Source organism: Talpa occidentalis, unplaced genomic scaffold, assembly GCF_014898055.3.
Source record: "Talpa occidentalis isolate TD23 unplaced genomic scaffold, MPIMG_talOcc4v2.1 talOcc4.2, whole genome shotgun sequence".
NCBI classification, from domain to species: Eukaryota; Metazoa; Chordata; class Mammalia; order Eulipotyphla; family Talpidae; genus Talpa; species Talpa occidentalis.
The window spans coordinates 121,666,308-121,681,512 of NW_023602073.1; the positions used below are offsets into that span (position 1 = coordinate 121,666,308).

The 15,205-nt window shown below is 35.1% G+C and overlaps 1 protein-coding gene across 6 annotated transcripts in view; it reads left to right on the forward strand.

Moving 5' to 3' along the window:
* NKAIN2 (sodium/potassium transporting ATPase interacting 2) overlaps window positions 1-15,205 on the forward strand; it is an 899,800-nt gene that overhangs the window by 393,423 nt on the left and 491,172 nt on the right. The window contains exon 1 of one of the 6 annotated variants that reach the window (XM_054697801.1): window positions 2,914-2,942. The exons of the other annotated variants lie outside the window; for them this stretch is intronic. Within the exon in view, the coding sequence (XP_054553776.1) occupies window positions 2,940-2,942 (3 nt within the window). The 5' untranslated portion in view covers window positions 2,914-2,939. Of the gene's footprint in view, window positions 1-2,913; window positions 2,943-15,205 lie in introns of those variants that run through there. 6 annotated transcript variants of the gene reach the window in all.

A 15,205-nucleotide genomic window follows, 5' to 3' on the forward strand; every position in this document is an offset into this window, starting at 1 on the left:
AGTAGCTGTAAACATCATTATATTGTGATTTGTTTACAATTTTTACTTTGTCTACTTGATTTTTCACATGGGAAGCAAAATACATTTTATATAATTTAATGCATTTTTTTTTTAAATCCAAGGCATATCCTGCAAACTGTGATACACACAATGACACTCTATGCGAGGACACATTGAAAAGGTTTTATTGACATGTAATTTCTTACAGAGTTTCTCTAATATTTTTGAGTATGATCTCTGTTAGGTAAAATTCCAAGTGTGTGGCTTGGAGGTGGCTGACTTCTCACTGTATTTATGTAAGGAACTCTGTCTTTTTGTCAATCTTTAATCTGTCTAGATAATGTACATACACACATTTTACTTACTCTGATATTTTCTCTTAACTCTGATAAATTAGGGATGGTTTTAGATTGTTTTTCCAGAATTTAAAATACACAACAAATCTAATTCACTTTTTGCCAATGACATTTGACTACTTGCCAAAAACCTGACCAACCTCTCCCCAAGAAATGTAATTGGCTTAGGGCCTCCCTGGTGATACAAGGGGTTAAGATGCAAACTATGAGGCTATTTGCAGCTACCGTAGCATGGGTTCAAGCTCCGGCCAGAGAGCTACCCACATGGTGCAGCAGACCTCTTCTGTCTCATCTGCTGCTCCCCTCAGCTGTGTATTTCAGTCAATCCACCTGTTCTGTTCCCTACTCTGTCTCTGATGAATCCTGCCACCCCCCACACCTCTGGCCTGTACCCCAGTTCTTGCATGCATAAATAAATACATCTTTAAAAAATGTAATTGATTTAAATAGAGATAGTAGACATCTTCCCAGTATCAAAGAATTCTGATTTGTTACTACTTCTTGCTTCTATTTGAGATATTGGTCAGAGTTTCTCTTTAATAAATATTGTCATGTGTTAGGCTCTGCAAAATCATTGGAATGTTTTACATTATGGTATAATAAAGTGAATAAGATACTTTATTTAGAGTAGTAGAATGTATTGGGTACCAAAACTGTGATACAATATAAGCCTATCTTTAGACATAGAGTCAGTTAATCTAAAGCATTTTTAAGGCAGTGAATTATAAAAGAGATACATACATACCTGACACATTTTATTTTCATTCAACCATAGAATCCTCTTTTATGTAGTTTTCAGGACTCTATTTTGTGTTTTGAATAACTGTCTGGGATTTGACATTTTTGGCATAAAATCCACAATTTATTGTCTATGAATTTTTATGTATTGGTTTCTTCACAGTGGAATAAATACCTAAAGACTTGTAAAACAATTTGGGGAAGATTCCATTTAGATTTTTATCATTGCTTTTCCAAGTATACCTCAAATATCTTTATGCCGTTTTGTAGTCTTTCTGGCCTGTTAAATTTAAGTTTTTATTTTCTAAAAAACTGCCTTTTGCATGCTTAAGTTACCTGTATATAATAATTGAATCATTTAGTGATTTGTTGTAAGTATGACTGACATCACAAGGTTTGAGTTGATTTTACAACAAGAACTGTATAAATATCTAATCAGAGTGATGAGAGTAAGTCGCATGCAGGAACAACTCACTATCTATAAGAATGCAATTAAATGAATGAGAGCCAGCACCTATGGGAGTATACTGGGAAGCCTATGTATAAGCAAGTTCTACCGAACTTCTCCTTAGTATTGAACTCAAAACATAAATAGAATATTCATATTTGTAGCTTTTGTGTTTTTAAAAACTTGTAAATAGGGCCTCCCTGGTTAAGCACCACACTATGAAGCAATCCGCAGCCTCTGCAGCACGAGTTTGATCCCCAGCCAACCAGAGAGAAACCTCCTCATGCGGCAGACCTCTCCTGACTTGCCCGCTGCTCCCCTCAGCAGTGTATTTCAGTCAGTCTGCCTGTTCTGCTCCCCACTCTGTCTCTGGTGAATCCTCTCACCCCCCGCATCTCTGGCCTGTACCCCAGCTCTTGTATGCATAATAGATAAATCTTCAAAAAAAAAACTTGTAAATAAATTGAACCTCTTAGAGAGATTCCGCATCCTAATTCCTCTCAAGATACTAGCATCACTTCAAAGGTATTGTCTTATTTATTACCATTTGCCAATAGAATTAAACTGTATATCCTTGGAACATACAAAATTATAGCATTGCAGCAATATGATACCCTGCTGAGGGCTACATGAAGTGGAAAAAGGGCCATTATTTAAACTTGTATTAGGCAATGTCTTGTGTGGTGATAATTTATTAATGAACTTACGGAAAAGAGGTATGATGAGCTCATGAAATGAACAAAATAGTTCTAGAAACAAAATATAACTATAATATACACACATGCACATTTCATATAAAACAACATAATCATATTAATTGTATGCATGCACACATTTTATATATTGTTTCTGTATTCATTTATATATATATTTAATGTTAGCCAGGAATTGATATGATTTTGATCCAAAGCTTGAACTCCAGCCAAACAGTCTTTACCAATTAATAGCCATATAACTTTAGTTAATCTCTCCAGTTTTCTTATTTAAAATTGAGATAATATTATCTACCTCATTAAATAAGCTTCTATTGCTAAGATGCTTGGACTAGTGCTATGAATGGTAATATTTGTTTTTTTTTTTTTTTTTTTTTTAATAGAGGCATGCTTTATTTATTTGTTTGCTGGTTTCTTTGTTTGTTTTGTTCACACATGCACTGGGCACAGTCAGAAGCGCGGGAGGGCGAGAGAATTCACCAGAGCCAGAGCGGGGAGCAGAGCAGGCAGAAGGACCGAAGTACACTGCTGAGGGGAGCAGCGGGCGGCAGGAGAGGTCTGCGCGCCATGTGGGACCCTCCTCCGGTGGCCGGGGAGCAGCCGGGGATCGAACCGGCGCCGCAGAGGCCGCGCGCAGCTTCGCAACCCAGCGCTCAACCGCTGCGCCACCGGGGAGGCCCGTGAATGGTAATATTTGTATATAAAATGTTTGGATGCAGACATAGACACCATATTGATTTAGAAGTGCTTCTGATGCTTTGAGTTTTCAAGTTTAAGGTATGAAATACATTTCATAGCTTGACAGAATTTGTCATTTTGAACCTGTACCAGTTATCTATGCTGTATTAATGAAGTCCATCCTAGAACTCCCAAAGCTGATAGAGAATCTCATCTCTTATTACATTCACCCATGAACAACTACAGACACCCTCTGTCAACAGGAAAACAAATATTACGATTGCCTCTTTTCAGAAAAGCATTTCCATGTCTGTGTTGAATTCAATAATATGGTTACTTTAAAGGGCACAGAAGACAATTTATTTACCATGCCAGAAATAGCATACCTCATGACAATTCTAAAATGTTCCTGTAGCCTTATAAAATGGTATTCTCTTGTATTCCTGGTTGCAATTTCTGATATAACCCACCGCCACTATGACTGCCAGTACATGGTAGTGATCTTGATAACATTTCTGCTTTCATTTCAACTCTTGATTGGCCTTTAGCAGTCAGAGTAAGTGAGGCTGTCATTCTATCTTCCATCCTTATGAAATTGAATTTTATGAAAGAGATGTAACCTAGAGTTTGAAAGGTTTGATTGACATCTTCCATATGGCTGCCTAGCTATAGTCAAAGCAATAGAGCCCTGAAACCTTTGCCAGTGCCTTCATTTAAGTAGGGGAAAACAAGAAGGAAAGGAGACAGGGAATATACCAGAGTGCAGGAGTCTATGATGTCCACTACTGGTCCCTGCAACAGTCTGCATGCTTCCTCCTCCCACCCTGTTAATTAGATAGCCTCTACTTAACAAGGAACAGTTGACTATGGTGATGACATTATTAATTCACTGCCTCAAAAGGGGGAAGTCCAGGAGCACTGGAATGACATATTACCTTGTTTTGAATTCACAAAATAAAAATCTATACAAAGATAAACAAGTATTTATTTGGACCAAACTGAACACTGCACAGACATCCCTTCTTGATAAGGATATATATGAGATGTGTGTTTGGACTCTATCAGCTTTTCAGAAAAAAAAAGAAGTATATCTGCATTTTTACCTAGTTGACAAATTTCAGATTCTCCAGATGGCAGTTTTAATATGTTTAATATGATTGTGCTGTTAAAAAATAGCAATAAGAGTTTTCTCTAGAGAAAAGCTAGTTGCTTAGAGAAAGCAATACCATATGATACATGAAAATAAGAACATTGCAAGCTATTTTTGTTATTTGGCTTTTACTGAGCTCTCGATGAATAAAAAATCAGTACTGAACAAATAAATGATGCTGACGATGAACTTGCAACTTATTCTTTCCAACTCCTAAAGTCCGTTATTAAAATATAGTCAACCCATCTGTCATCTGCTTTTCTGTGCACTGGTAACAATAGGCACACCATGAGGTTTTTATTTGTTATCCACTTGCAATATGAACAGTAGGAGATCTGAAAATGGATCAGAACCAAATACATAGATTCAAGGCACGATCCTGGATCCTCTTGAGAGTTTTAAGAATCCTGACCTAAGAATCATTCCAAATATTGGCATTCTCATAATTCTAATTCTGCCAGTCAATGTGAAAATTTTCTTACTCATCTCATCACATAGTTCCCATCCTGCACCCCACTAATGATTCACACAATGCTTTGCATTGCTCAATACTTTGCTTATGGAATGCATGATCTGAAATTCCATGGCCTAGGCTTCTCAACATTAAATATTTTATTCTGAAGCTATCAGTCCTAAGCTATTTCTTTATTAGCTTGATCTTGAATCACTTAATAAGGCTTTGTTGTGGAGATATTGGAAATTGAAGGTCAAATGGATACATTAAACTTCCTAACTCATGCCTGGCCTGCTTTAAGTGCGTCATGAAAACTACTGACAACGGCTGTCATTTTGATGTGTACTGATTCTGCTGGGGAGTTTGATTTCCACTGAGTAAAATTATAGACTCTGTAGAACAGCTAAAACAGTGATCCATCCACCAAGAGGACCTGGACTATGATCCTTTTAGCACATTTTACGTGAACATAGGAAGACTTTAAATTTACTAAGTGAGTTTGGCTACTAAGGTATGAAGCCATCTGACAGCACAATGCGAAATAACTGTCATTTTGTTGTGACTTTGCAGGATTATTGGACTATTAACTGCAGTGTTAGTATAAAATTTCAGCTTAATTTTTCAAAAACGTCTGTCCTAATTGTAAACTAGTCTATAGAGTGAATGTCACAATTCACACCGATAGAATAATAGTAATGATAATTATTATTTTATGGGATTATCATTATGATTATTTGAATTGGCACATCATAGGGCTATATATAAATTAGTTGTTAGTGTATATTTCTTGTCTTTTATCTTGTACTGAGAACAGAGAATCTCTATGTTCATTTTCTTATTGAATCAGGCAACTAATAATAAGGCAGATTGATACCTTTAAAAATTCTGAAAACAAAGCCATCTGGTTCCAGTGCTGGCACACTTTGGACATAATATAAATTCAGTTCCAGAACTCAGTCATAAAGTAGATACTATAATAATGATTCACAGGACATTTTTGCTTTCTGAGTGTATATTCAGGTTATTTTTACGCTATATTGTAGTCTATTAAGTGTGCAGTAGTAGCTTTATGTCTAAAAAAGTCTGCATAGCTTAGTTAAAAATACTTTATTTCTAAATATGCTGACCACCATCTGAGCCTTCAGCAGGTTGGAATCTTCTTGCTGGTAGAGGGTCTTGTCTCCGGGATGATGGCTAATGATCATCAGGATAGTGCTTGCTCAAGTTTGGGGTGGCTGTAGCAATTTATTAAAATAAGACAACAATGAATTTTGCCACATTGATTGATAGCAATTTACACAGAGTAAAACTTCTTTCTAAATTGGAATTAATCCTCCCAAATCCTCCTGCTGCTTTAGCAAATAAATTTATATAATAAATAATCTAAATCTGTTGACTTTTCAATAATATCCACAGCATCATAATCTGCAGTAAAGTCCATCTCTAGAAAACACTTTCTTGCTCATCCTTAAGAAGCAACTTATCTTTTCAAGTTGTATCATGAGATTGTAGCAATTCAGTCACTTTTTCAAGCTCCATTTCTAATTCCATTTCACTTTATAATTGTACTATGTTTGCAATTACTTCCTCTATTGAAATTTTGAACCCTTCAAAGTCATCCATGAGGATTGAAATCAACTTCTTCCAAACTGTTGTCAGTGTTGATATTTTGACTTCCCCCATGCATCAGGACAGATCTTAGTGGCATGGATTGATAGAACGGTAAATCAATTCCAGCATTTTCAGTTAACTCAGCTCAGATCTATGAAAGGAATCACTATCAATGGCAGCTACAACCTTCCTAAAATGTATTTCTCTATATGTAATTTTTTGAAAGGCATTACTTTTGCTTCATTCTTTTTTAATTGACATTATTTTATTATGATATAATTGAAAGATAACACTAGTTCAATGTGTACAATATGATTCACTATATGTCCATATTACAAGATGAATCAAGTCTAGTTAATGTGTTACCACAGTTACACCCTCGTTCTTGTAATGAGAAATTTTAAGATCTTTTCTCTGACAACATGCAAATATAATATACAATAGAGTGTTATTAACTATAGCCACCATGCTGTGCATCATAGTCCCAGAACTTGTTTTATAACTAGAAGTTTGTACCTTTATTTTTCATAACTTTTTTTTAATTGAGATAATGTTGGTTTACAACACTGCAATGATTTAGGGATATAGGTTCATACCATTTTAGATGTATGTTACCAACCCATACTCACCACTGATTATAGGACTTGAAAGTCAATATTAATTCCTTGATATTTGGATTACAGAATGGAGCTTCGTTAGGAGACACAAAAAACTTTGATCCCCTTATAGAACTATTGGATTACCAGGTAGTTGTAATGTTGGTCAGCATTAATATTTTGAAATGAATATTTTTTTCTGAGCAATAGGTTTCAACAGTGGCTTTCATATATTCAGCAAACCATGCTATAAAACAGGTGTCATGCAGGCTTTATTATTTCATCTGTATATTACGAGCAATTAAGTGGATAATACTTCATGGCCCTACGACTTTCAGATTGATAATAAGCATTGTTAAATCTAGATTCTTCAGCCTTTACAAAGAGTTGGTCTGGCCTTTGACTTTTTTTTTAAAAAAAAGATTGATTTATTTATACAAGAGCGGGGGTACAGGCCAGAAGCATGGGAGGGTGAGAGGATACACTAGAGACAGAGCAGGGAGCAGAACAGGCAGACAGACAGAAAGCACTGCTGAGGGGAGCAGCAGGCGAGGCAGGAGAGGTCTGCTGTGCCATGTGGGTATCTCCCTGGCCAGCCGGGAATCGAGCCCACACTGCAGAGGCTGTGGACAGCTTCATAGTGCTGCGCTCAACCCACTCCGCCAGCCACCGGGGAGGCCCTGACTTTTTTTTTTAATTGAAGCGATGTTGTTTTACATTGTTATTTGTGTTTGAAAGTATAGGCTAACCCTTCCCCATGCAGTCAGGCTTTGATTTCTCCAGCTATGAAAGACCTGGATGATATCAGGGTCTATCTTAGCTAGATCTTCTGGGTAGAACTTAGACTTGAAAGAGTGGTACTCTTCCTTTGGATTAGATTTTGTGTTAAGGAACTTTGGTGACTGGTTTTATATTCTATCTACACCACAAAAACTTTCTCCATATTAACAGGAAGCTTATTTAACTTTTTTTTTTTAACCTTTGATATGTTCTCTGGAATGGCATTTTTCCTTTCCTTTAAGGACTTTTCTTTGCATTCACAGTGTGGCTAGATGTTTAGTAAAAATGGTCTAGATTTCAGGCTCTCTGGTCTTTTGAAATGCCTTTTTACTGAACTTAACTATTTCTAACTTGTGATTTCAAGTGAGAGACTTGTGATTCTTCCTTTGACTTGATCAAGGCCATTGTGGGTTATGAGTTGGTCTAGTTTCAATGTTGTTATATTTCAGGAAATAGGGAGGCGCAGAAGAGGGAGGAAAACAAGAGAAAGACCAGTGGGTGGAACAGTCAGAAAACATAAGTGTTTATTGAGTAAGTATGTTGTATTATATGTGAAACCCTAAACTATTACAATAGAAAAACAAAAATCACAGATTATAGTGATGAATAATAATGAAAAAAATGGAAATACTGTAAGAATTACCAAAATGTGACACACAGACATTAAATTGAATATATACTATGGAAGAAATGGCACCAATAGACTTGCTGGATGCAGTTTTGCCAGAAACCTTTAATTTGTAAAAAAATGTCATGTATATATTAAGTTTTATTTATTTATGCATAAAAGAACTGTCAGACAGGCCAGAGGGTGAGGGGTGAAAGGATTCACCAGAGACAGAGTGGGGAACAGAACAGGCAGATCTACTGAAATACACTGCTGAGGGAAGCAGTGGGTGAGGCAGGAGACGTTAGCTGCACCATGTGAGTAGCTCCCTGACTGGGGATCATATACTCGTGCTGCATGGATAGCTTCATAGGTTGCGTCTTAACCGCTTGCGCCACCAGGGAGGCCCAAAATGTTATATATTTGAAGGAAAATAAAGCAAAGTGCAATAAAACAAAGTATGATGTCTATTCCTTTAGTTGTAAATGATTTGTGACTGAAAACGTGGATATTGAATTTGAATGGTTAGAGTTTTGTCCCTAAATCTATAATTACAACTTTAAACAAAGATTCAATAACCTTAGCTATATAATAAAGATAATAGTAGATAATCCTTGTAAATACTTTATTTAAAGTAAGAATTATCATAAATAATGTATAATGTGCTTGTTAGAGTACTTGAGATATGTTAAGCATTCATTATATTTTTCTTAAATTAGAATTCAAATTCAATATTTTTCTTTTTAGTCAGAATGCAGAGAGGTATGTTATAATGAAAAGATATTAAAATTAAAAATTTAAAAATCCCTACTACTGAAAACTTAAATAACATTTAGTGATTAATCACATACATACCTCAACACACCCACACAATCTGACATCTGAATAAATGGATCAAAGAAATATATGACTTGGTAAATTCAGTTCAACAATAATGAAACAAAATCTTGTTTGTGCAGTGGTATTAATTTATTGTGCTACTTTTGAAGACTATTTTCTACTTTTAAATCTAGTATAATATGCTAATCATCAATTTGCTTTTGATCATACAAGTATTAACTCTGAAATAGTTATAAATTGCTATGTAGAATGAACAGCTGTGAGAAATAATAAATGATTCTGTTATCATAACAACTAGAATATTAGCTGGTATATTTAGAGATATATGTAAGCAGTACTATTACCCAAAATAATGAGAAAATGCTTAAAAAATATTATTTAACCCTTTGCTGGTTCAATTAATGTAACTCTATTACTTTAACCTCAGGAATACATGATCAACTCTGTATTTCAATATAAATCTGTTTAGAAATGCAATGCACTGTGGTTCAGTTGTACAGTTTTATAGAAAATGCACTTCTGTAAGAAATATGCTTGTTTTTATTTAGTTGTTTTGAACTTATGCCAAGTTTTCCCTGTATCTTCTTGGAAATCTTTGCCAAGCTAAACTATATAAAGGGACAGAGTTTTTAAAGTAAATGCTGATTTTATTGGGGTTGAAAGATGGGGAGAGAGAAGGAAAAATAGAGGAAATAGTGATGTTTGAACCCTTTATACTAGATTAGATGCATAGTATGTTGATTCAGGCCAAAAATATTCATTAAAAATGACTTCCTCTGAATAATTGTGGCTATCATCTGCCATGTTATTTTTTGCATCTTTGACCAATAGAATAAGAAATATTTAATCATCACTAACTTAATGTCGATCGAGAATATCAGTCAGAATGCTATATGTACTAAGATACCAGTGTTCAAATTTGTTATGTAGTGTTGAAATAAGAATTGCTATAATAGCCTTAACCAACCTAGGCATTTTAATAAGTACCTATATACATTATTTAGTCCCCGTGAATTGTAGGATCTATGTACTCTAATAGTCCCAATTTTATAGTTGAAGTAAATGCGATTCCCACAAATTAGATGACCTCCTTTGGTCCCATATGTTGGAATTCAAGCATAATTTCTGATAAAAAATTTAAGTTCTTAACTATGATGACATCTCTACTTCTGTTATAATCAGAACTATAAAGACCAGATGTCTTTCCTGGTGGTATTTGTTGTTTATTAAAATTCATTTCTTTGTTTCATTTAAAGAGAAGCAATTATGTGGAAGGAGAGATAAAACCCTTTTTATAATTGAAGTGGGGTAAATTATTGTTATTATCCTTTTTCCCCAAACTCCTTAAAATTTCATTTTGTTCCCTTTTGTGAACACATGCCACTTACACACACACATACACATATACACATACACAAATACATATACACATATACACAGATCTCTTGGTAAGATGGAATAAATTTGTCTCTCTATAGCTCCTGCATATAAGTTTAAAAGCTGGAATGTTTGTGCTCACTTAGCTGGTCTACTATGAACAAGACAGCATATACAACGGGGAACATCATCAGTCATATGTGTACAGTCTTGCTCTGTAATAATGTGATATTTTAGACAATATCATAAAGACCTCAATACCTCATCAATATAAAGAGAACCATAATCCACTAAATCTTTTTCAGATTCCCTTGGAATTTACTTAAAAATAAGAGAAACCAATATATGGTATCCTTTCTGATTCTGGAGCAGATCGCTTATAGTGTGATGTAGATTGCAATGCACTATAGGGAAGTGCAAAGGGGGCTACATACCAAAAATGGGAATGATATCAAGCACCGTAAGATTCAACAAAGGGGTAGAATAAACACAGACATAGGAATTCGCTGCTTTGCCAACTGGGGAGACCAAAGAAAAACAGGAATTGCTGTACCAGGGAGGAGGGCACAGGAGAAAATGAATCCAAGGCAGCATGATCTCAGGACAGGGACAGCTTGCCTTGCTGAAGGTGCAGAATACTTAAAAGGATCAAGGAGACGCCCCCCCAGAAATGTTTCCTTATATTTCCAGTGTTTTAAGTTCTCTATGGGCCCGAAAATAAAGACTGGATATAATCAGGAACAACAAATTGACCATATTTGATTGAGATAGGAATAAAGATCAGCAGCAATATTTATTGGCAAAATTATGAGAAACAGACAAGGCTGCCTGAAAGTTTATCTCAACTTCCCTGATTACTACAGATGAAATAAGAATCAGGCACATGCTGGAAACTCTTATGTCTATCTCAGTTTTCATCTTGGTTTTTCCTAGTATTTCCTACTTTTTTTTTTTTTTTTTTTTTACTGTATATAACAAAGCTAATGGTATCTTATTAGGTAAGTTATCTGCTCCTACAAACAACTAAAATTCAAATCATTTATTGTTTCCTGAAATTGCATAACTCATATTTCATTAATGTTACATGACCTTTGTCATTCACTGAAGTCCACTCGAACCACACAAATGAGGTTTGGGTGGGAGCACTCTACTTACCTAGAATCACAATGTGAGTCAATAGTATATCCCTTTCCTCAGGAACTTGAGAGTTGAAGCAATTTGAAAGTTTGTGTTCCTGAAGGGGAATGGAGAAACTTAAAGATGGTGGGAAGGGGATACAGAGAAAAAGGATAATCATAGATAAACTCAATTTCAATTCATAATTTAGGACTAAAAACTTCAGTTGGTTATTTTTAATCTTTATTTTTAACTCAACAATGTTTTTTTTTTGTTTTGTTTTGTTTTGTTTTTTTACATTGTGCTATTTAGGTAACTTTGGGTTTTAAACATTGTATATGATTTAGAGGTATGGGTTCACAAGGCTTTTCAGATATATATTACCATACCTCACCTCCTATTTTTAAATTATTTGTTTTATGGGGATAACATCGGTGTATAGCACTGTTTGCGTTTTAAGGATGTTACCATTCCACATTCACCACTAAAGCACCTATACTACTCTACTAAAGTCCATTACTCCCCAACACCCACCTCTCCCCTCTGGTAATCTCACTTCTACAGCCAGATTGCTATGGTTTGCTTTAGATTAGTTTTATCTGTTACTTTGTTTTATTTCTTGTAAGAATGAAATCAGTCATTACTTGTCTCTCTTCTTTTTTTTTTTTTTAATATTAAATTTTATTTTTATATTCCCCCATACAATTGCAAACGCCCCATTCTGACCCCAATCCTTCCCCTCCCGCCCCCCCCCCCCAAAAAGTGTCTCTGGTTCATAGTTTTTTGTTGATTTTGATTTTCACTTTCTTATATTCATTTTCCTGGTCCCTTATTTAAGTTTTCTAGATTCCTGCTATGAGTGAGACCACCCGGTATTTTTCTTTTTCTTTTTGGCTTATTTCGCTGAGCATGATCCCTTCCAGCGCCATCCATGTTGCTGCAAATTGCATGTGTTTATCTTTTTTGAATGCTGAGTAATATTCCATGGTATATATGTACCACATCTTCTTGATCCAGTCATCTATTTTTGGGCATTTGGGTTGTTTCCAAAGCTTAGCTATTGTAAACAGTGCTGCTATAAACATAGGGGTGCAGGTGCTCTTTGGAATTGATGTTTCTGTGTCCTTTGGGTAAATACCTAGGAGTGGAATTGCTGGATCATATGGAAGCTCTATGTTTAGTAGGTCCAGAAATCTCCACACAGCTCTCCATAGTGGTTGGACCAGTTTGCACTCCCACCAACAGTGCAGAAGAGTTCCTTTTTCTCCACACCCTCGCCAACATTTGTTGTTGCTAGTTTTTTTAATATGTGCCATTCTCACTGGTGTGAGATGGTATCTCATGGACACATCACCCAAAGCAGTGAGAGTGAAGACAAAGATAAACAGCTGGGACTACATCAAATTAAAGAGCTTCTGCACAGCAAAAGAGACAATAACAAAAACAAAGAGAAACCCCACCAACTGGGAGAACATTTTTGCACCCAACACTAATGATAAAGGACTGATCACAAAAATCTGCAAAGAGCTGATGAGACTTAGCAACAACAAAGAAAATAATCCAGTCAAAAAATGGGCAGAAGAGCTAAAAAGAAACTTCTCTGAAGAGGAAATGCAAATGGCCAACAGGCATATGAAAAAATGTTCAACATCACTTGTAATCAGGGAAATGCAAAACTTGTCTCTCTTCTTATTTCACTTAGCATAGTTTCCTTTAGTTTCATCAATGTCATTACAAATGGCATGAACTCATAGTTTACAGCTGATTAGTATTCCATTATTAATATGTATTACATGTTCTTAATCCACTCATTTGTCATTGGGCACTTATGTTATTTCTATAACTTGACTATTGTAAATAATGCTGCAAACAACATAGGAATACTTACATCCCTTCAAATTAGTGTCATTGTATTCCTCAAGTGGACACTTAGGAGTAGAAATTGAGGCATGTGGGGTCTCTTCCAGTTTGAAAAATCAATAATTTATTTATCTTGAGACATTTCACAGACTTTTTAATGAACATTTATTGTCATTGAAAGTAAGATAAGTTTTGCTTAATGGTACTTATCAGAAAGGCTTTTGAGACCTTTATGAATGTAAACATACTGTACTAGATTACCAACAACTATTAAAATTCACATTTAATGTAATCAAAAGAAAAGAGTAATTTTCATGTTTTAGCAGTAGATATATATATAGACATTAAATGAAGAATTAATAATACTTTTTTTTTTAAAGATTGATTGATTGATTGATTTATACAAGCACTGGGTACAGTCAGAAGCACGGGAGGGTGAGAGAATTCACCAGAGCCAGAGCAGGGAATAGAACAGGCAGAGGGCCGAAGTACACTGCTGAGGGGAGCAGTGGGAGGCAAGAGAGGTCTGCGCGCCATGTGCGACCCTTGCCTGGCGGCCAGGGATCAAACCGGTGCTGCAGAGGCTGCGGGCATTCGCAGCCCAGCGCTCAACCGCTGCGCCACCAGTGGAGACCCCTAATAATATTTGTTTTATGTGGGATTTTGAGATTGGAATTTGACACAGAATTTCTACTTTGGGGAATTTAATCTTTGGAGAGGCCAACACACATATAAAGAATTGTTTAATGCACACATGTGTTAGAGCTGAAAATTTGAAACAAATTAAATATCTGTTAAAGTAGAATGTATAAATAAGTATATCATGAGACAGATCTATAAATGCAGGATGTACTAATGTACAACAACCTTTACAACATATAATTAAGTGAAAAGTGCAAGGTAAAAAGTCACATATGTGTTATAATTCCATTTATATAAATAAAAATGTGAAAATAATTTACATTTATATATTGACAGATATTAACCTCTGTGCTGTCATCTGCATGCAATATTTTCCTGAATAGTTATGCACTTGACAGTGTATTCCTAAATTAAAACAGTGTATTCCTAAATTAAAAAAGACTGCTTTTGAAGAAAGTTTAGTTTCTTAGTTTAGTTTCTTTAGTTTCTTCCAGTTTTAAGAAACTGGATAGTTTCTTAAAAGTTTGTTAAATGCATAAGTAAATGTTGCACCTTACTTATGTTTTAAGGCTAGTGCAACTTTTATTAAAGAGCCAGAAAGAGAAAAAAGAAAACTGAATTATAAGTGTTTATAAATACAAAACTCTCAAATAAAATTTTATTAACCCAAATCAAAACTGTGATAATGATATCCCATTTTCTTCCCAAGAAGAAAATTGAACATGATAAAAACTATCAATATAATCAATCATGTTAATGATCTAAAAGAATAAAGTGAATATCTCAGTTGATGTAGAAATAACAATTGACAAAATTGTCCCAGATTTACGTTAAGAAATGAAATCCTCATAAAAATAGTAATGAAAGGGAACAGAATTCTTTTTGAAAGCAACAAGTTACGCATTTCTAATAGGCTGCTATGCAGAAACCACACACAAAAGAACCAAAATGTAAGTATCAGCAAAATAGACAAGCATGAAGGAGCTTATACCATAGACATTTTTTGGGACAATAACACAGGCACACAAACAGCAGGTGCATGAAGTATTCAAGGCCATACCAATATTTGTATTTGTGGTAGTCAAAGGAACACAATGTGGATACATTAGAGATAGTCCAGTGGATGAAAGGGGAATAACACATGAGCACATGGGCTGAAGAATCAAATAATAAAATAAAACAAATAAATAAAAAGGAGTTTTGCCTTGTCCAATGATGATATAATATGAAGTGACAAGT